Source organism: Carcharhinus amblyrhynchos, chromosome 24 (assembly GCF_965287045.1).
Source record: "Carcharhinus amblyrhynchos chromosome 24, sCarAmb.v2.hapA, whole genome shotgun sequence".
In the NCBI taxonomy this organism is placed as follows: domain Eukaryota; kingdom Metazoa; phylum Chordata; class Chondrichthyes; order Carcharhiniformes; family Carcharhinidae; genus Carcharhinus; species Carcharhinus amblyrhynchos.
The window spans coordinates 36,264,127-36,286,243 of record NC_137347.1 but is presented as its reverse complement, the minus strand read 5'-3'; the positions used below and the strand labels follow the sequence as shown (position 1 = coordinate 36,286,243).

General features: G+C 45.3%; 1 protein-coding gene across 1 annotated transcript; it reads right to left on the bottom strand.

The window, feature by feature from the left end:
• Nucleotides 1-559: 559 nt before the first annotated feature.
• dynlt1a (dynein light chain Tctex-type 1a) lies at nt 560-13,846 on the bottom strand. Its single transcript, XM_080211521.1, has 5 exons — nt 13,669-13,846; nt 5,725-5,766; nt 5,501-5,624; nt 3,864-3,941; nt 560-813 (listed from the first exon to the last, which is right to left on the bottom strand). Exons 1-5 carry the CDS (start codon nt 13,693-13,695, stop codon nt 743-745), a joined length of 342 nt encoding a protein of 113 aa, XP_080067647.1. The 5' UTR covers nt 13,696-13,846; the 3' UTR covers nt 560-742.
• Between the last annotated feature and the right edge of the window lie 8,271 nt (nt 13,847-22,117).

Below are 22,117 nucleotides of genomic sequence, written 5' to 3'. Positions count from 1 at the left end.
AGTTATCCCTAGTTGTACTTCTCCAAAGTAAGAAGTCTCTCAACATCAGGTTAAAGTCTGCCATTTATTTAGAAATAGGAGCAGCATTCCGAAAGCTTGTGATTCCAAATAAACCTGTTGGACTTTAACCTGGTGTTGTGAGACTGCTTACTGTGCCTACCCCAGTCTGATGCCGGCATCTCCAGTTCTCTAAAGTTACTTTTCCAACTTCAACATAAAATGTGCTGGTTTAAAAATGGCATGTGTAATCCGTTATATAAATTCTAGGTTATAACATGATCATTTTGTATTGCATTTTTGTGGCTTCATTTACGTGTATAAATGGCCCACTCGTATTAAGGGAAGTGAAAACATCCTATTTGGGTAAATAATTTTCGCAACTCAAGCTGGCAATAGCAGCTGTTTCACCCCCTGCCCCCGGCTTCCGGTGATGGTTTCTACTTGGGTAATGCAAATCAATTGAATTAGTAACATATTATACAAGGCACCAAATATTACATCCAGTACACTGTACAGATAGAACACCCTGATATTGTGTAGCAGAAATGAGTTCCAACAGTTTAAAATGCAAATAAGTTTGTATTGCATTAATTTTCATTAATTCTTTGCGTAAGATCCATTGTATATTAAATGCAATTTCAGTATTGGTATTGGACAAAAAAGCAGCACTGGATTTGCAGCGCACTAGAAAATGATTTAAAAATGATTCCCAGACCAATGCAACGATAACTTGAAGCAGGTTCTAGACACCGAGGCCAAAGATGCTAACAATGCAATACATGGTCTTGTTCTCCCATCTGACAGTGCAGCTTCCTTAAAAACAAAAATAGCAGTCAGTGATGGCACTTACAAAACTGGCAGAAATACTCACGATAAAAGTAGGTAAACAGCTTATAGTTCAGAGACCATAAGATATAGGAGCTGAATTAGGCCATTGAGCCTACTCCACCATTCATTATGATCATGGCCGATCATATTCAATATCCTGATCCCACCTCTTCCCAGCCCCCAATATCCTTTTGATCCCTTCAGCCCCAAGAGCTATTTAAATCACACATTTTGGCCTCAGCTACTTTCTGTGGTAGTGAATTCCACATGTTCAATCATGGCTGATATTTTTCTCATCCCCAGTCCCCTGCCTTCTCCCCATTACCCTTGATCCTCTTATTGATCAAGAACCTTCCTATCCGTTCGGCCCATCGAGTCTGCACCGACCACAATACCACCCAGGCCTTAACTCCATAATCCCATGCATTTACCTTGACTAGCACCAGCACCCCCCACACCCCCCCCCCCCCCCCCCAATCCCTGACACTAAGGGCAATTTAGCATAGCCAATCCACCTAACCCACACATCTTTGGACTGTGGGAGGAAACTGGAGCATCTGCAGGAAACCCATGTGGATATGGGGAGAACATGCAAACTCCACACACTGACCCAAGATGGGAATCGAACCCGGGTCCCTGGTGCTGAGAGGCAGCAGTCCTAACCACTGTGCCACCATGCCACCCATGGCCGCACGTGGCAATTCAGATACAATTGAGTGGTTCGCTGGGCCATTTGAGGGCAATTAGGAGTCAACTGGGGCTTTGGGGGTCACATGTTTGTTTTGGCCAGGATTTTGTAAAACTCTTTACTGCCATTTACTCCACTGAAACTGATAGCAACCTCGAGTCCACATATGTGCAGAATAACAGTTCCAGATGTTGCTGTCAGTGGTTCTGTGCTCCATGTGAGGATGTACTGTTGAGGTCCTACCACTCAATAGAAGTCAATTCTAGTGGTACAAACCCTGGGGGGGGATAAAGTTACAGCATGTTGAATGAGGCACAAGTGTTTATTTTAAATGGTGTATAAAATTTATAATTCCAATGTTCAGACCCTGAAGCTCATTTTATTTCTCCACAAATTCCACATTTATCTTCTACCCTAATCCAATCAATTATTTCACACTGAAAATAACTGAAGGTTGTCAAATGGTTTTAACTTCCTTGTTTACTCTGCGTGGATGTTTCAATGACATCTGATACTTTTAACTTTTGCTGATCCAAATATTGTTTTGATCTGGGGCCAGATTTAAACTGCCATCGGCAAAGGGGAAATCGCAGTCCGGGAATGGTTGGATCTTGGGCAATTTTCTTTTGAGGTTGTGGCTTTGCCATTGACTGCAAAAATCTAGCCTTTACCCATCTTACTTTGGTACGCTTACACTGACATCCTACTTCTTGTGGGGCCGAAGGGCCTGTTTCCTGTGCTGTGCTGTACTTGCCCTTTGTATAAATATCCAATCTGTGTTCATTCACTCACATTGACTGCACCTGCAGGATTAACTGTTATGTTGGGCCACAAAAGTTGGTCTCTGAGCAGTTCCTTTTGGCTTAGAGTGAAGGACGCTGTTTCGTGTTGTATAAACCACAAGGTTCCAAATTTCACACCCACTCTGCTGAGTTCGATGGCGTCACTGATACTATATCGCACCCAAGTCCTACTAACTACAAGGTGCCCCCTGCTGGACATTGCAATGTCTGCTGAGGATATGCTCATTTACAATCAGTATTAAAGTTGTGCCTGCTGATCCTCACTAGGTAGGCTTTCTTAAGAATGGCAAAAGGCGTGCGGAAGAGTCGGCCCCTGTGGATCTGTACTTCAAGGATTGTTGCCAAAAAAGGTGGTGATAAGAGGTCTGAATTGTCAAGTTCAGTTTGATCATGATCTCAGCACTGGACTTGATCCTAAATCCTCTAATTCTGGGCTAAGTCCAAAGATGTGCAGGTCGGGTGGATTGGCCATGCTAAGTTGATCGTTTATGTCAGGGTAAATACATGGGGTTACAAGGATTGGGCCTGGGTGGGATTGTTATTGGTGCAGACTCGATGGCCTAAATGGCCTCCTTCTGCAGAGTAGGGATCCTATGATGTTCTATACAAATAAGGTGAATGAGTGAAAATATTGTTCAGCCTGACTACTGTTCATCTTGAGTAGCACTGGAACTTAGTATTAAATTGGCATTCACTGGTGTCCTTCTCCTATAAAGACAAGTTAGTAACCCTTCCAGTGTTTGTCGAAATGGTAGCTGGGATCTAACAGTTTAGTGACAGTGCTCACTGCTGCAAACACACACAGCTGCCTGCAAAGATTGCGCAATCTCTGAATTTTCTCTGCCCCGATGTTAATTTAAATCTGGTGGTTTGTTAAGAAGACTCCCAGGCAACCAGGAACAATGATATGAAGCAGCCAATCACATTGATGAACTCTTGCACAGCAAGCCAGGGTGTAAAATACACTGAATATCCTTCACTTTTTAAATATTACAAAGAACAAATTAAAGGTCGGGCCATGCATATTACAAGCAGAATATAAAAGTTGGAATTTTTATCCAAACAATGACTTTACTCATTTTCCAGGGCCAGAGAGGTTTTTCTGCAGTTATAACTCTGTTTGCCATTAAAAACCTACGTACAACTCCTCAACAAAGCATAACTTTTTGTTTTGTTTGCAGTAATTTTACAGAATTAAGTACACTGATTTCCAAAATTGCAGGAAAATGGACGATACACTCTGGAGGAGCACTGAATCTTTTCAGAAATTGGCATGTTGAGTTACACGTGGGAGCCAAAGTTACTTTTCCCTTTTACAGACCAGCTGACAACCGACATTGGACCTACTGCAAAATCCATGGTCGTGTTTGTTGAAATTCTTTATGTTGGGCTGGGCCTCTTCACAGACATAAACCAACAACAGAACAAACAGTAAATCTAAAACTGGACTAGACGGGCATTTTGCAGCTTTTTGTACACTCGCGTGCAATAACGTACTGACTCAAGAGTGAAGAACCAAAGTAAATAAAGTTGCTGTAGCTTACCATCGACAGAGTTATCCCAGAAGCACGAGCTAGCAGTGTGCAACCCTGCTCCATTCTTTTGCATTATCACACAGGTCACTGCGATTGGAGAGGGACAAAGTAATGCAGTAAATATCTCTCATCTAGTAGCAGCACCAAACCATTGAGAAAGTGAAAGTATTTTTACTGTCCATATTAAACACTCCCTGGTGGTTGCCAAGACTGTAGAAACAAGATCCACCTAGTGTTAAATATTCCCCCTTTTCAGAGGTTTCCTCATCTGTATAATGTTAGAGCAGCTGTCCAGAAGACGCACTGGTTAGGGTGCATTGGCCATGCCAAATTCTCCCTCAGTGTACCTGAACAGGCTCCAGAGTGTGGCGACCGGGGGATTTTCACGGTAACTTCATTGCAGTGTTAATGTAAGCTGACTTGTGACACTAATAAATAAACTTTAAAACAGTCTCCTTCAATTTTGTTAAATGTGTGTTCCATATCCCTCAGGCCGTGCCCATATATTGTCAATTATAGCTAGTCTCGGTCACTCTAGTTCCACACAAAGTCGAACTAGGATCCAAACTGAGTCAACGTGTAACATTTGAATCGAGCAACAAAACTTGGGCCAGTATTTTACGGTCCTGCGGAATTGGGTTGAGATTTAATGTTTGGCCATAACCGTTGGGACTGTAAAATCCTGGCCGTAACTTGTGTGTTAGTAAACAGAGGGTGGGATAAGAATGGTTGGAAATTCTATCCAAGGAGTGATATTTTGTTGCAGTCTGCTCCAGGGTTGCCAAATTTACCAAACTGGAACATTTGGAATCGGTTGAATTGTTTGTTGGATATTCTGGAGAGAGAATTGGCTCAACGCAAGCTGGAGGAACAGCATCTAATCTTCCAGCTAGGCACGTTACAGCCTTCTGGTCTCAACATTGAATTCAATAACTTTAGAACGATTTCCTCCACCCCACCTCGACCCCTTTTGTTTTCATTCTATTTTATTTAGTTTTTTTTTTACTGTTCTCTACCTTTTTTATTTCTATTGTCTTTCTTCATTTTTCTTCCCCTCCCCCACTCTTTCCCCCTTCTTTATCTACCTTCCCTTACCTTTTTCTCCCTCTTTGCTTCTGCTTTTCTAAATCTTACCTCTGTCCCATTCATTTTCTTAAAAAATCTTTATTTTAGCTTCTCTGCCGTTTGGCCATTCACATCCTTTATTCTCTCTCTGGGCTGCCATTAGCAGTCTTCTCCCCTGGGAAATTTCTGTGGCTATGGCTCATCTTTCATTCCCTGACCCTGCGGTACAAACATCTCCCACTTTCTATGCCTTTTTAGTTTTGACAAAGGTTCGCCTGGACTCAAAATGTCGGCTCATTTCTCTCTTTACAGATGCTGCCAAACCTGCTGAGATTTTCCAGCATTTTTCTCTCTTGATTCTGGAAAGCAAGTTGACACCCATATTGCTTTGGGTGTGTTGGTATATGTTAAAAAAAGCATAATAAAATTTAACGGTGATATTTGATAGAATTGAAGCATTAAACTAGATGGAAAGTGGGGATCAGACTGCCTTGGTAGCTCATCTTTCTGTTTAATCACTGATATAAATTAGTTTTTGGCTATGTAAACATTAAGCTGCATTAAATGCTTTAGTTGCTCACCAATGTATTTAAAAGGCTTGGCCAGTTTGGTGAGTTGGTTGAGACATTGCTCCACCACTGTGGATGTCCATTGATTCACTTTGTTGTGCTGGTAGGCATTCCCTCCAATTGTGTTCTCCACTGCCTGAAACATGAAGAGGAATAAGTCACAGCCGACAAACTAGAACTGGGCGGCTCAACAGCAAAAAATGTTGTTTAAAAAAAAATGTAATAAAAGGACTCACTTCTTTAATGATGGTGCTCACATCGTCAACAACAAAAGCAGTCTGGAAGACGAGAGAGAAATGGGTAAGACCAAAGTAATCATTTTGCTCCAACTTTGAGTTTCAAAATAAACTCTGTCATTGTGTTTGCCGATAGAATAAAATGAATGTTTCTTACCGATTCACCATGGATATTTCAATTAGTTTGCAAACTTCTGCGGTGAGTTAAACATGATATTTGCAACTTAGTTGGACTGCAGGATTTACACTTGGAACAGGATTAGGCCATTCAGTCTCTTGAGCCTGCTCCCCCCTATTTAACAAGATTGTGCCTGCTCTGTCAACACAATAGGCCATCCCCACACCCCCACTTCTTGCCTTCAAACAGCCGCACAACCTCAAACAGATAATTGTCCGCAGCAAACTACCCAGTCTTCAGGAGAACAGTGACCACGACACCACACAACCCTGCCGCAGCAATGTCTGCAAGATGTGCCGGATCATCGACACGGATGCCATCATCTCACGTGAGAACACCATCCACCAGGTACATACTCTTGCAACTCGACCAACATTGTCTATCTGATACACTGCAGGATGTCCCAAGGCATGGTACACTGGGGAGTCCGTGCAGACGCTACAACAACGGATGAATGAACACTACTCGACAATTACCAGGCAAAAGTGTTCTCTTCCTGATGGGGAGCACCTCAGCAGTCTCGGGCATTTGGCCTTTGAGCTTCGGGTAAGCGTTCTCCAAGGCAGCCTTCACGACACGACAGCGCAGAGTCGCTGAGCAGAGACTGATAGCCAGGTTCCGCACACATGAGGACGGCCTCAACCAGGATCTTGGGTTCATGTCACACTATCTGTAACCCCCACAACTTGCCTGGACTCGCAAAATCTCACTAACTGTCCTGTCTGGAGACAATACACATCTCTTTAACCTACGCTTAATGCTCTCTCCACTCACACAGAGTGTACCTTTAAGACTTGATTACTGTAAAGAGTCGCATTCCAATTATTATTCCATAAATTGAGTTTGTGTCTGTATGTCCCCTGTTTGTGAGTAGAATTTCCACTCACCTGACAGGGGCAGCCAGTGCTCCGAAAGCTAGTGGCTTTTGCTACTAAATAAACCTGTTGGACTTTAACCTGGTGGCGTGAAACTTCTTACTGTGTTTACTCCAGTCCAACGCTGGCATCTCCACATCATGAACATAATATTACGCAGATCCCAAAAATGCAAATGCAGTCCATCTCGTTTATCCCATTCAAACTCGAACCCTTCAGTCTGTCCAGTTTAAATACTCCTGTCCCTTGGGAGGGAAATGGGCCAGTTGCTGCCCCCTGATGTGTTTCCAAATGCACACATTCCTTACTCCCTGCACCCACTAAAGTCTGACTTGTGATGAAACAGTACTTCATTTCTACAAATTCACATCCAATATAAAAACCTTCAAGGGTTATTCACTTCCTGAAAGTTATTTGAATGTCTGCTACATGGAGTGGCACGGCAGCACAGTGGTTAGCACTGCTGCCTCACAGCGCCGGGGACCTGGGTTCAATTCCCCTCTTGGGTCACTGTCTGTGTGGAGTTTGCACGTTCTCCCTGTGTCTGTGGTGCTCCAGTCTGGAACATGTGCTGGTTAGATGTATCAGCCATGCTAAATTCTCCTTCAGTGTATCTGACTGGGTGTCGGAGTGTGTCGATTCAGGGATTTTCACAGTAACTTCATTGCAGTGTTAATGTAATCTACTTGTGACAATAAATAAACTTAAGACGTGAGCAACAAGAGCAAATATAGGCTGTAGGGCCACAGGAGCCTACTCCACTCTTCAATAGGATTTTAATTGCTTTTATTTCAATTCCAGTTCCCACAACTGTTCTTGATACCATTAGTCTCCAAAGCCTACCTGGCAGAGAGTGGGGGTCAATGGGTGCTATTCGGATTGGCGGTTGGTGACTAGTGGGGTGCCCCAGGGGTTGGTGCTGGGGCCTCAGCTATTTACCATTTATATAGATGATCTGGAGGAGGGAACCGAGTGTAGGGTGTCGAAATTTGCTGATGACACCAAGATTGGTGGAACGGCAAATTGTGCAGAGGGTGTGGAAAGTCTGCAGAGGGATCTAGATAGGCTGGGTGAATGGCCAGGAACTGGCAAATGGAATTTAATGTTGGCAAAAGTGAGGTGGTCCACTTTGGAAGGAAGAATGGTAGGAAGGACTATTACTTACGGGGCGAAAAACTGCAGCAGGCGACGGTGCAGAGGGACCTCGGGGTCCTTGTGCATGAGTCACAAAAACCCAGCCTGCAGGTGCAGCAGGTGGTCAGGAAGGCGAATGGGATGCTGGCCTTCATAGCGAGGGGAATTGAATATAAAAGTAGGGAGGTCTTGCTGCAGCTGTATAGGGCATTGGTGAGGCCGCAGCTGGAGTACTGTGTGCAGTTTTGGTCGCCGCACTTACGCAAGGATATTTTGGCCTTGGAGGGAGTGCAGAGGAGGTTTACTAGGCTGATACCGGAGTTGAGGGGTTGAACTATGAGGAGAGGCTGAATAAACTAGGCTTGTACTCGTTAGAGTTTAGAAGAATGAGGGGAGATCTCATTGAGATGTATAAGATGATGAATGGGATGGATAGGATAGAGGTGGAGAGACTCTTCCTGCTCAGAAAGGACAGTAGGACTAGAGGGCACAGCCTCAAGATAAAGGGGGGGGTGCGGTTTAGAACGGAGTTGAGGAGGAACTTCTTCACTCAAAGGGTGGTGAATCTCTGGAATTCTCTGCCCGTTGAAGTGGTGGAGGCTGCCTCGCTAAATATATTTAAGACGCGGGTTGATAGGTTTTTGATAGGCAAGGGGATTAAGGGTTATAGGGAGAGGGCGGGAATGTGGAACTGAGCCATGACAGATCAGCCATGATCTTATTGAATGGCGGGGCAGGCTCGAAGGGCTAGATGGCCTACTCCTGCTCCTATTTCTTATGTTCTTATGTAAAAGCTGACCACCTATAGCTCTCTGAGGTAGGGAATTTCAAAGGTTTGCAATCCTCATCCAACCAGACACGCACGCATGCACGCAGACACACACACGCACCCTCGAAGACTTTGCCCCCAATTCTGGACCTGGAACTCAGCAAGAAGGCTTCAAGAGGTCCACCAAAAATAACCAGAGACTGTGCATAGAGGGGAAAAAAAATGAGAATATAAACTTCAGAATCTGAGATGCTTTGCTTTGTCGATCAAGGGATACTGTCCAATGGGGTTGATCCAGAGCTGGGTTTTGATGGTTTTCGGATAGGATTTAGCTGAAGTGTAGAGAGAGAGAAATGTACAAGCTGCTCCTTACAAGGGGCAGTGGAGGTAGCTGGTGTTTGGACACTTGAGTTGAGGGAAACTCTGGGGTGGGCGGGGGAGGGCTATGGTCAAGAAGATAAACAATGAGACTTTGCCTGTTGAACAGTGTTGAGATTTGGAGTTATGGAGAGAAGCCATGCCTTAAAACTGCATCTGCCGTTCCATTTGACCCACCCCCCACCCCCGGTGGTATAATGCGCATCAAATCAGTTGGCAAAATTTGGTACATTTCCATGTTTGCATTTCTGATTTCTTGTTAGTTCCACCCTGTGTTTTTTTTCCTTTGATTGCCATGCCCCTTCTACACCAATTGAGTTAATAAACAAAGAGAAAATTACAGCACAGGAACAGGCCCTTCGCCCTCTGAGCCTGCACCAACCATGCTGCCCATCTGAACTAAAACCCCCTACCCTTCAGGGGATCATATTCCTCCACTCCCATCCTATTCATGTATTTGTCCAGACGCTGCTTAAAACTCACTATTGTATCTGCTTTCACCACCTACCCCCCCCTCCCCCACCACCTCCCCCCCAGCAGCGAGTTCCAGGTACCCACCACCCTCTGTATAAAAAGCTTGCCCTGTACATCTCTTTTAAACCTTGCCCCCGGCACCGTAAACCCATGCGCCTAATAATTGACTCTTCCACCCTGGGAAAAAGCTTCCGCCTACCCACTCTGTCCATGCCTCTTATAATCTTGTAGACTTCTATCAGGTTGCCCCTCGACACCTGTCGTTCCAGTGAGAACAAACCAAGTTTCTCCAGCCTCTCTTCATAGCTAATGCCCTCCATACCAGGCAACATCCTGATAAGTCTTTTCTGTACCCTCTCCAAAGCCTCCATCCACATTCTTCTGGTAGTGTGGTGACAAGAATTGAACACTATATTCCAAGTGCAGCCTAACCAAGGTTCTGTAAAGCTGCAACATGACTTACAATTTTTAAACTCAGTACCCCGGCCGATGAAGGCAAGCATGCTGTATACCTTCTTGACTACCTTCTCTACCTGCATTGCCACTTTCAGTGAGCTGTGTACACCCAGATCCCTTTGCCTATCAATATTCTTAAGGATTCTGCCATTTACTATATAATTCCTACCTTTATTAGAGCTTCCAAAATTACTTGCGTTTGTCTGGATTAAACTCCATCTGTCAGGTCTCCGCCCAGGTCTCCAACTGATCTATATCCTGCTGTATTCTCTGATGGTCCTCATCACTATCTGCGGATCCACTAACATTTGTGTCATCACAAACTTACTACTCAATCCAGTTACATTTTCCTCCAAATCATTTATATATATTACAAACAGCAAAGGTCCCGGAACTGATCCCTGAGGAACGCTACTTGTCACAGCCCTCCATTCAGAAATACACCCTTCCATTGCTACCCTCTGTCTTCTATGACCGAGCCAGTTTTGTATCCACCTTGCCAGCTCATCTCTGATCCCATGTGACCTCACTTTCTGCACCAGTCTGCCATGAGGGACCTTGTCAAAGACCTTACTGAAGTCCAGACAGACAACATCCACTGCCCTACCCTCATCAATCATTTGTCACTTCCTTGAAAAACTTGATCAAGTTAGTGAAACATGACCTCCCCTTCACAAAACCATGTTGTCTCTCACTAATATGTCCACTTATTTCCAAGTGGGAATAAATCCTGTCTCGAAGAATCCTCTTCAATAATTTCCCTACCACTGATGTAAGGCTTACCGGCCTGTAATTACCTAGATAATTCTTGTTACCCTTCTTAAACAAACGAACGATAGTGACCGCTGTACGGTTGGGAATTAGAGTTGTGTTTAGTTCCATATCTATACATTTTTATAAAATGCTTGTTTAAATGTAAAAAGAGTTTGCAAATTGGAAAGATAAGGACATGAGAATTTCTATGGAGACCAGAATCTGCAGGTAGACAATGACAGGGGAAGTGACGGCCTAGTGGTATTATCATTAGACTCTTAATCCAGAAACTCAGCTAATGTCCTGGAGATCTGTGTTCGAATCCCACCACAGCAGTTGGTGGAATTTGAATTCAATAAAAAATATCTGGAATTAAGAATCTACTGATCACCATGAAACGATTGTCAGGAAAAACCCATCTGGTTCACTAATGTCTTTCAGGGAAGGAAATCTGCCGTCCCTATCTGGTCTGGTCTGCCGAGCCACAGCAATGTGGTGGACTCTCAAATGGCCTACAAGCCACTCAGCTTCAAGGGCAACAAGGGATGGGCATTAAATGCTGGCCAGCCAGTGATGCCCATGTCCCATGAAAGAATAAAGAAAGTTGTAAGTAAAACAAATGTGCTGAATTGTGTAGTGTATCCTTGTAAAGGAAATACTCATTGTGTTAGTGGGGATCTGTGGGATTTTCTAACATGGGGGGAAGGACTCAGAAGCACAAACGTTGATCTTGGCCATCCAGTTGTGGGAAACATTCCAGTATCGAGCCTGTTAAACCTCTGAGAGTTGTAGATGTTTCAATATGATCACCTTAACTCCAGAGAACAGAAGCCTGTTCTATTTCATAGAATCATAGAATCCCTACAGTGTAGAAAGAGGCCATTTAGCCCATCAAGTCTGCACTGACCACAATCCCACCCAGGCCCTATCCCTGTAACCCCACAAATTTACCCTACTAATCCCCTGACACTAAGGGTCAATTTATCATGGCCAATCGACCTAACCTGCATATCTTTGGACTGTGGAAGGAAACCCACACAAACACGGGGTGAATGTGCAAACTCCACACAGACAGTCACCTGAAGCCGGATTTGAACCCGGGTCCCTGGCGCTGTGAGGCAGCAGTGCTAATGGTGTCATCCTGCCGCCATATCTATGTCTATCTTCCCCCACCCCCTGCCGTAGCCCAATCCTACCATCACAAGGGTCATCTCTCAATGTCATATATCCACCTTGAGAATAACTCTAGCCTGAAACAATATTTATCTCCCTTTGTCTCCTGGATTGGATAATTGTCTTTTGTAAATATGATGTCCACAAAGGTAGGGGAGTCTAAAACTAAAGGGCATAGGTTTATGGTGAGAGGGTCAGAGGGGCAATTCTTTCACACACAGGATGGTGAGTGTCTGGAACAAGTTGCCAGAGGTGGTAGCAGAGGCGGGTACGATTTTGTCTTTTAAAAAGCATTTATACAGTTACATGGGTATAAATATGGCCAAATGTAGGCAGTTGGGACTAGCTTAGAGGTTTAAAAAAAAGGGCAATATGAACAAGTTGGGTTTGTTCAAGGGCCTATTTCCATGCTGTAAACCTCTATAACTCTAACTTCCTTCATCAGAGAACGGGGAGATGGTAGATAAATGATCGATCGGTTAGGGAATCGAGTGTGCTGGAGAGAGGGACGGGAACGTGAAATTGAGATCACAATCATAGAATCCCTACAATGCTGAAGGAGGCCCATCGGACCTGCACCGACTCTCGGACAGGGCATCTTACTCAGACCCACATTCCCACTCTAACCCTGTAACTCCATACATTTGATGTAGAGATGCTGGCATTGGACTGGGGTAAACACAGTAAGAAGTCTCACAACAGCTGGTGTTATGAGACTTCTTACTGTGTTTACTCCAGACATTTCCCATAGCTAATCCTCTCCCAACCTACACATCTTGGGACACTAAGGGGCAATTTTAGCATGGCCAATCCACCTAACCTGCACATCTTTGGACTGTGGGAGGAAACCCACACAGACACAGGGCGAATGTGCAAACTGCACACAGGCAGTGACCGAAGGCCGGGAATCGAACCCAGGTCCCTGGCACTGTGAGGCAGCAGTGCTAACCACTGTGCCGCCACCCAATCAGATCACTCATGATGCCATGGGTTGGCAGATGAGAGTGGAGGGGCTGAATGGCCTGCTCCTCATTCTGGTGTCCAACCTTGCTGAGTGTCTTGTGTCTGACTCTTGCATTATCTCCTTACAAATACACAAACTGGGCTTCCCCCAACCCCCAAAGGGGGAAGTTTTTTTGTTCTAAGGTAGTTTTTTTAGTCTTTGGGGAACCAATATATCACATTCAACACCCTAACCACATTGTGGCTGTAAAAGAAAAGACAACGTTTAAAATAGACAGCTTTCAGAAGCGAAATGTTACCTCCCTCCACCCACCCCAGTTTCTGAAAAGAGTCACTAATGTTTATTTGAATTATTTCTCTCCTAACTCTCAGGTTTTGTTCTGTAGTGAGATTTGGTTGGGGGGGGGGGGGGGGGGGGATCCAGGCAAAGACAAAAAGTGCTTTGACAGGAACAACTTGGCCCAGTGTGGACCCGGGGGGGGGGGGGGGGGTGGAATAACACAGGGACAGATCCTCCTTTTGTCTCCCAACCCCCTAACACGGTGAGCCTCCCACGCTGGGACTTTTTGTATCTAAATATCCAGCTTCCTTACTCGACAGGATCCGGAATGTGGCGTTTCCGCTGCCTTGAAATTGACACAAGGAAATCTAAAGAGGAAGAAAGATACAAACGGGAAACAAACTCTTTGCGGCACCGTCCGCCCCCCCAAAAACAAACAATAAACAAAACCCAAGTGTTTTGCCCTGAAAACCGACCCCTTGCTCCTTTTAATCAGCTAGAAATGGTTTACCTCTTCTCCCGACTGAAACTCATTCATGGTGACTCTCAGCCCCAACGCTCCTGTAACTACAACAAGACGATCACTATAGGGATTGAGGAAGCTCTCAGCCGGAACATTGTGGGTGGGAATAAACTGCTCAACATGGCCAGTTAACACAAGCTAATCCGGCCGCCCGCCTGAGCAAATCGGAGCAGCGAAGGCGGAACCTCCTTCCCTGGTTGTGAGCCTGAGTGTTTTTGCATTGGAACAATGAAACCGCTGTTCAGAGCCTGGGACAAAAAGATCCGCGACCCTCCCCTCGGCTTCACTCGGGCACACCCTCCCACAGGGTGGAAAGCTCTTGTCAAAAGTTGAGCTGGCTTGCCCCTTGGCCAGCCAGAAAAATTCTGACCCCACAACAAAGTGGTGTTCCTCTGGACCTGTGGTGTGAGTGCCCACCATCAGGTTTTTCTCTCTCAACTGTCCTCTAGAGCCACCTCTTCTAGAAACAGAATCTATGCGTGGGTTTCCTCTGGGTGCTCCGGTTTCCTCCCACAATCTGATAGTCCTGCCGGTTAGGTGCATTGGCTGTGCTAAATTCTCCCTCAATGTACCCGAACAGACACCGGACTGTGATGACTAGGGCATTTTCACAGTAACTTCATTAATATAAGCCTACTTGTGACACCAATCAATAAACTTTAAACTTATTCACCCTGTCCACCATTTAGTTTGGTGTAGATAACATACACCATTTAGTTGTATCTTATCACTGTGTAGTAACATTGATATCTGATTATTGCTGATTTATTTTGAAAGAGACAAATGAGTGAGGGTGTGGGGAGCTCCCTGGGATATTCTCCATGCTCATGTCTTGACCAAACAGCAGCCTTTTCTCCTGCTGTATAAATTGTTGCACCCTTTGGAATTTAGCATTCTGGCACCTGCCCTGATGAGTGCAAGATAAAAAACTTTGACAGTGTCTCCCTTTGCATCAATATTTATCACTTTATGTTGTTTTGGTTGAAATTATGAATGTTTCTTTGTTCAGGGGATACGAGCATCAGGGACAAGGCCTGCATTTATTGCCCATCCCAATTATCTTTGAGAATGATCCTTCTTGAATTACGCGTGGTGTAGGTACACTCATAATGCTACTGGAAAGCAAATTCCAGGATTCTGGCCCAGCGACAGGGCCGAACAGCCTCCTTCTGCACTGTAGAGATTCTATGATGGACCAATTGGCCTGTTCTTGGGTTGCAAGCCATGATTAGCGCTTGTGGAAATGGGTTACAACATAAATCAGGAACAGGGACAGAGAGGAAGTCATACATTTTTAAGATCCTGAGTTCTTATATTTTGAAGTATTCAACTCATTTCTGTAATAAACAGACGTGTATGCGATTGACTCCAATACGGCACCATTGGATATTACACAGATATCTTCAATTAATTAAGTTGCACCATTCAGCAAATCAGAATCAATATTCAAATAAGCTGCTGATGAATATATAATCAGGAAAGATCACAAAGATGTGATGACTGCGTTTTTACCTCATAATCCACCGATTGTGTTCTGCAGGGTTTCTGGGCCAGTGTACCTTAGTGTTTTAGCGGCACTCTTTGTCAACTGATTGCTTCATTTCTATTTGATATAAATGGCTAGATCAAGCTCCAATTTATTTGATTCCAAGTGTGCCTCTAACCCTAATCACTGCAAGGACACTCACGCCACAACCTGGTCTCGAATTCGCACGGAAAATATCCCAAATGACTTCACCAGCACCGTCTGTAACAATTCTCCACCGGCTGCCAACACACGCTTGACAAACAGACTGTATTCTCAGTTCGTTAACAATTTCCCAGGAGCGACCCTGCTGGTTGCCTCCTTCATCATCCTAGTCTCCATCATCCTCTTTATTCTCAAGAGAAACCGTATTCATTCTGTATTGAAGGTTAGTTATTATTATTAATTGGTGGGGCTTGGGTGTCACTGGCTAGGCCAGCATTTGTTGCCCATCCCTAATTGACCTTGGGAAGGTGGCATTGAACAATCTTCTTGAACCACTGCCATGTGGTGTAGGTACACTCCCTTGGGAAGGGAGTTCCAGAATTTTGACCCAGCGACAGTTAAGGAATGGCGATGTATTTCCAAGCCAGAGTGGCGCGTGACTTGGAGGAGAACTTGCAGGTCGTAGTGTTCCCATGCGTCTGCTGCCCATGTCCTTGTAGGTGGTAAAGGTACAGGTTTAGAAGGTGCTGTTGAAGGAGCCTTGGTGAGTTGCTGCAGTGTATTTGGTACACATTGAATCTAAGGTGCACTGGTGATGAGAGAAATGAATGATTAAGGTGGTGAATGAGAGGCTGACCAAGTGGACAATTCTATCCTAGATGGCATTGGGATTCTTGAATGTTGTTGGAGCTGCACTCATCTAGGTAAGTGGAGAGTGCTCCATCTCACTCCTGACTTGAGCCTTGTAGATAGAGGGCAGGCTTTAGGGTGTCAGGAAGTGAGTTATTCATTACAGAATTCCCAGCCCCTGACACACCCTTGTTGCCACAGTATTTCATCAGGAAGCGTAAAGGAGAACATGGCCTGTCTAGAAAGAGTCAAGAGCTTCAAGTTTTTAGATGTCCAGATCACTGACAACCTGTCCTGGATCCCCCCATGCTGACACTATAGTTAAGAAAGCTCACCAACGCCTCTACTTTCTCAGAAGACTAAGGAAATTTGGCATGCCTTACCAACTTTTACAGATAAACCATAGAAAGCATTCTTTCTGGTTGTATCACAGCTTGGTATGGGCTCCTGCTCTGCCCAAGACCACAAGAAACTACAAAATGTTGTGAATGTAGCCCAGTCCATCACACAAACCAGCCTCCCATCCACTGACTCTGTCTACACTTCCTGCTGCCTCAGCAAAGCAGCAGCAGAATTAAGGACCGCACACACCCCGGACATTCTTTCTTCCACCTTCTTCCTTCAGGAAAAAGATACAAAAGTGTGAGGTCACATACCAACTGACTCAAAAAAGCTTCTTCTCTGCTGCCATCAGACTTTTGAATGAACCTACCTTGCATTAAGTTGATCTTTCTCTAGACTCTAGCTATGACTGTAATACTACATTCTGCACTCTCTCATTTCTTTCTCTATGAACAGTATGCTTTGTCTGTATAGAGCAAGAAACAATACTTTTCCCTGTATCTTAATACACGTAACAAAAATAAATCAAATCAAATTTTGTGATTACCTGCCAGTTGTCAACTCTTGTCCGGGTTTTGCTTCATTGAAAGTCTTGCATGGACTGAGTTGGTATCTGATGTGTCTGATGGTAATGAACATGGTGCAGTTAGGAGTGAACATCCCCATTTCTGATCTTACAATGGAGGGAAGAATATTGATGAAGCAGCTGAAGGTGGTTGGGCCTAGGACACTACCCTGAGGGACTCTCTCCTGGAGTTCAGATGAGTGACCCTCCACAGCTATCATCCTTTGTGCCAGGTATGACTCCAACCAGTGGAAAGTTTCACCCCCATTGCTTTTGACTCCAGTTTTGCTAAGGCTCCTTGATGCCACATCAGACAAATGCTGCCTTGATGTCACGGGGAGTCACTCTCACCTCATTTCTCGACTTCAGCTCTTTTGCCAATGTTTGGACCAAGGCTGTAATGAGGAGATGAATGACCCTAGCCTCAGTGAACAGGCTATTGCTGTTGCTGCTTGATAGCACAGTTGAAGGCATTTTCCAGCACTTTACTGATGATTGAGAGTAGACCGATTGGGCGGTAATTGGCCGGGTTGGATTTGTCCTGTTTCTTGTGTACAGGAGATCCCTGGGCAACTTCCCACATTGCAGGGTGGATGCCAGTGTTGTAACTGTAATAGTAGAGCTTGACCAGGACACAACTAGTCCTGGATCACAATTCTTTAGCCCTACAGTTAGGTCCACCCATAACCTTTCCTGTATACAGTACTCTCAGTTATTTCTTGGTATTACCTGGTGTGAATCAAATTGCCTGAAGATGGACATCTTTGATGCTGAACACCTCAGAAAGAGGCTGAAATATGTCATCCACATGGCACTTCTGGCTGAAGGTGTTTGCAAAAATTTAAGCCTTGATTTTCCCTTCTTGCCTTGGACTCCCCCATCATTGAGGATGGGACATTTGTGGAGCTGCCTCCCCCAGTGAGTTGTTTAACTGTCCATCACCATTCATGCCTGGGTGTGGAAGGACTGCAGAGCTTTGATCTGATCCATTGGTTATGGGATCACAGAGCCCTGGGTACAGCACGGTATCTCCGCTGATTGATACATAAGTAATCCCGTGTTGTGTCTTCACCAGGTTGGCACCTTATCTTTAGGTGTGTCTCGTGTTGCTCCTGACTTGCCCCCCCCCTGCCCCCTTCACTGAATCAGGGTCTGTCCCCCCTGGTTTGTTGGTAAGAATTGAATGAGAGATATGCCAACATCTCTCTGTACTGTATTTGGCCAGTGTTTGATTTCTGTTCTGAATGCAGCCACCATTTTGGATAATGACGACAGCTACAGACGTAGCATCTTTCAAAGAGTGAACCACTCCCAATGTGCTTGGCAAGGACATGTGGAAATTGGAAAGTGAGACAGAGACACGGTGACATAGTGGTTAGCACTACTGCCTCACAGCGCCAGGGATCTGGGTTCGATTCCTGGCTAGGGTCACTGTCTGTGTGGAGTTTGCATGTCCTCCCCATATCTGTGTGGGTTTTCTCCAGGTGCTCCTGTTTCCTCCAAAGATGCATAGGTTGGTTGCTTGGCCTATGGTGAATTGGTCACACGGTATATTGCCCTTGGGTGTTGGGGGATTAGCAGGGTAAATACGTGGGGATAGGGGCTGGTTGGGATTATGGTTGGTGCAGTCTCGATGGGCTGAATGGCCTCCTTCTGCACTGTAGGGATTCTAGAAGGGGATGTGTGTGGAAGGGTGACCCAGAGCTTGATCAAAGAGGTGAATTTGAAGGAGAGAACAGAGGAGGAGAAGGTGGAGGTAAGAAGGTTTAGAGAGAGAATTCCAGAGAGTGGGATCCATACAGCAGAAAGCTTGGCTGCCAGTGGTGTGGCAGAGGATGGAGGGGTGGGGGGGGTTAACAAGCCAAGGGAATGGAGGGTAGGGGTAGAGAGGAGAGTGAAACTATTTAGAGATAGTAGGCAAAAGGACATTGAGGGATTTAATCACAATTTCTTCCTCTGGTGGAATGAGTCCAGGACAATGGGACATATCCTTAAAATTTGAGGCAGGTCTTTCAATCCTTAGGCAACTTTCTACCTGTGATTGGCAAACATGTATCAGTCTCTGAAAGGGCACATGAGTGTGAGAGCTGTTGTAAGTGATATACCTTCTCCCAGAACCCATACAGTAAAACAAAGAAGTTAGTCATCGACTTCAAGAAATGTAATGGATAATATGCCCCTGTCTGCATCAACAGTGATGAAGTGGAAATGGTCGAGAGCTTCAAGTTTTTAGGTGTTCTGGTCACCAACAACCTGTCCTGGTCCCTCCACGCCGACACTATAGTTCAGAAAACCCACCAACGTCTCTACTTTCTCAGATGGCTAAGGGAATTTGGAACGTCAGCTACAACTTTCACCAAGTTTTACGGATGCACCAGAGAAAGCATTCTTTCCGGTTGTATCACAGCTTGGTATGGCTCCTGCTCTGCCCAAGACAGCAAGAAACTTATAAAGGGTTGTGAATGTAGCTCAATCCATCAGGCAAACCAGCCTCCCATTCACTGACTCCATCTACATTTCCCACTGCCTCAGCAAAGCAGCCAGCATAATTAAGGACCCCACGCACCCGGACATTCTCTCTTCCACCTTCTTCCATCGGGAAAAAGATTCAAAAGTCTAAAAACAGGAGCCAGAACAACTTCTTTCCTGCTGTCGTCAGACTTTTGAATGGTCAGATCATAGAATTCTACAGTGAGGCAGGAGGCCATTCAGCCCATTGAATCTACATCAGCCACAACCCCAGCCAGGGCTCTATACCCACAACCCCATGAATTTACCTGAGCTTGTACCCCTGAACTAAGAGGCAATTTAGTGTGGTCAACCCACCTAACCTGCACATCTTTGGACTGTGGGAGGAAACCCATACAGATGCAGGGAGGACGTGCAAACTCCGCTCAGACAGTGACCCAAGCCGGGAATTGAACCCGGGTCCCTGGTGCTGTGAGGCAGCAGTGCTAACCACTGAGCCACTGTGCCACCCTAAACTGATCTTTCTCTTTACCCTATCTATAACTACAACACTAAATTCTGCACCCTCTCTTCTCCCCTATGTACTCTATGAATGGTATGTTTTGTCTGTATAGCATGCAAGAAACAATACTTTTCACTGTATCCCAGTACATGTGACAATAATAAATCAAATCAAAAGGAGTAATATATCAGGAAGCTGTTCACACTCACACAGGATATTGGCAATCCAGAATGTGGTCCCTTAAAAAGATGATAGATCTTTTATCTTTAAAAGATCTTAAAAAGATGATAGATCTTAAAAACATGATAGATCACAGATAGATAGATTTTTGACCAGTAAGGGAATTAAGGGTTATGGGGAGCAGGTGGATAAGTGGAACTGAACCCACTATCAGACCAGCCATGATCTTATTGAATGGCGGGGCAGGCTCGAGGGGCTAGATGGCCTACTCCTGCTCCTATTTCTTATGTTCTTATGCTAAGTGGGGGGAAGGGGTTCAACTAAAAATGTAAAAATTGAGATGGATAAGATAGGAGGCAGAGAGTGGGGGTCAATGGGTGCTATTCGGATTGGCGGTTGGTGACTAGTGGGGTGCCCCAGGGGTCAGTGCTGGGGCCTCAGCTATTTACCATTTATATAGATGATCTGGAGGAGGGAACCGAGTGTAGGGTGTCGAAATTTGCTGATGACACCAAGATTGGGGGAAAGGCAAATTGTGCGGAGGGTGTGGAGAGTCTGCAGAAGGATCTAGATAGGCTGGGCGAATGGGCCAGGAAATGGCAAATGGAATTTAATGTTGGCAAGTGTGAGGTGGTCCACTTTGGTAGGAAGAATGGTAGGAAGGACTATTACTTACGTGGCGAAAAACTGCAGCAGGCAACGGTGCAGAGGGACCTCGGGGTCCTTGTGCATGAGTCACAAAAACCCAGCTTGCAGGTGCAGCAGGTGGTCAGGAAGGCTAATGGGATGCTGGCCTTCATAGCGAGGGGGATTGAATATAAAAGTAGGGAGGTCTTGCTGCAGCTGTATAGGGCATTGGTGAGGCCGCAGCTGGAGTACTGTGTGCAGTTTTGGGCGCCGCACCTGCGCAAGGATATTTTGGCCCTGGAGGGAGTGCAGAGGAGGTTTACTAGGCTGATACCGGAGTTGAGGGGATTGAGCTATGAGGAGAGGCTGAATAAACTAGGCTTGTACTCGTTAGAGTTTAGAAGAATGAGGGGAGATCTCATTGAGATGTATAAGATGATGAATGGGATGGATAGGATAGAGGTGGAGAGACTCTTCCCGCTCAAAAAAGACAGTAGGACTAGGGGGCACAGCCTCAAGATAAAGGGGGGGCGGTTTAGAACGGAGTTGAGGAGGAACTTCTTCACTCAAAGGGTGGTGAATTTCTGGAATTCTCTGCCCGTTGAAGTGGTGGAGGCTGCCTCGCCAAATATTTTTAAGAAGCAGGTTGATGGGTTCTTGATAAGAGAGGGGATTAAGGGTTATGGGGAGAGGGCGGGAAAGTGGAACTGAGCCACAACAGATCAGCCATGATCTTATTGAATGGCGGGGCAGGCTCGAAGGGCTGGATGGCCTACTCCTGCTCCTATTTCTTATGTTCTTATATTTGTTGGGCCAGAGAGTTGAGAGTTCCTGAGCCCTGCTGGGAAGGTGGGTAATGTAGTTAAGGTACTGATGAGTCATGACCTAATTGGATCAGGGATATAGGCTTGATGGGTTGAATGGCCTCCTCCTATTCCGAGAGGGAGTGAAACGGTAACTGTTACCGTCAGCCTTGGCTCTCCCTCTGCTTCTCCCCTGCTAGAGAAAGCAGGAGGATCGCTGCTGTTTATCAGCAGTGATGTGACCCGTCACTGAATAACTTGGCACCTCGCACAGGAATGAGTGCAATCCAGGCAGCTCTGGGAACCTCTCTGCTGGAGGAGTTAACACTTTCGACAGCAGAGAGCTGACGGGGGTGGGGGGGAGGGGGAATGGGCAGAAATTCTCAGGGAGTGAAGAAACCTCACTCCACTGGCTCTGCAGGAGGTTTGGTTACAACGTTGAGGCTATCACACTAATAAATTAATGATAATCATTTATTCACATCCTATCACAGTCATTTAATGATCTTTCTGAAGAATCTAAGCCACCATTTGGTTGAATAGCAGGACCCTGACATTCTGCTGAAGCATTTCTGTATCTAAACAGCTTCAGGGACTTTTAGATAGAATGAGAGCAGGGGTAATAAAAA

What these genes read in the sequence shown, in the direction of transcription:
- dynlt1a (XM_080211521.1), bottom strand. Translation starts at nt 13,695, where the DNA reads ATGAATGAGTTTCAGTCGGGAGAAGAG. An exon ending in AGTTTCAGTCGGGAGAAGAG is followed by an intron (nt 5,767 to 13,668) that starts GTAAACCATTTC and finishes CTCGTCTTCCAG; the next exon opens with ACTGCTTTTGTTGTTGACGA. An exon ending in CAAGCCTTTTAAATACATTG is followed by an intron (nt 3,942 to 5,500) that starts GTGAGCAACTAA and finishes CTCCAATCGCAG; the next exon opens with TGACCTGTGTGATAATGCAA.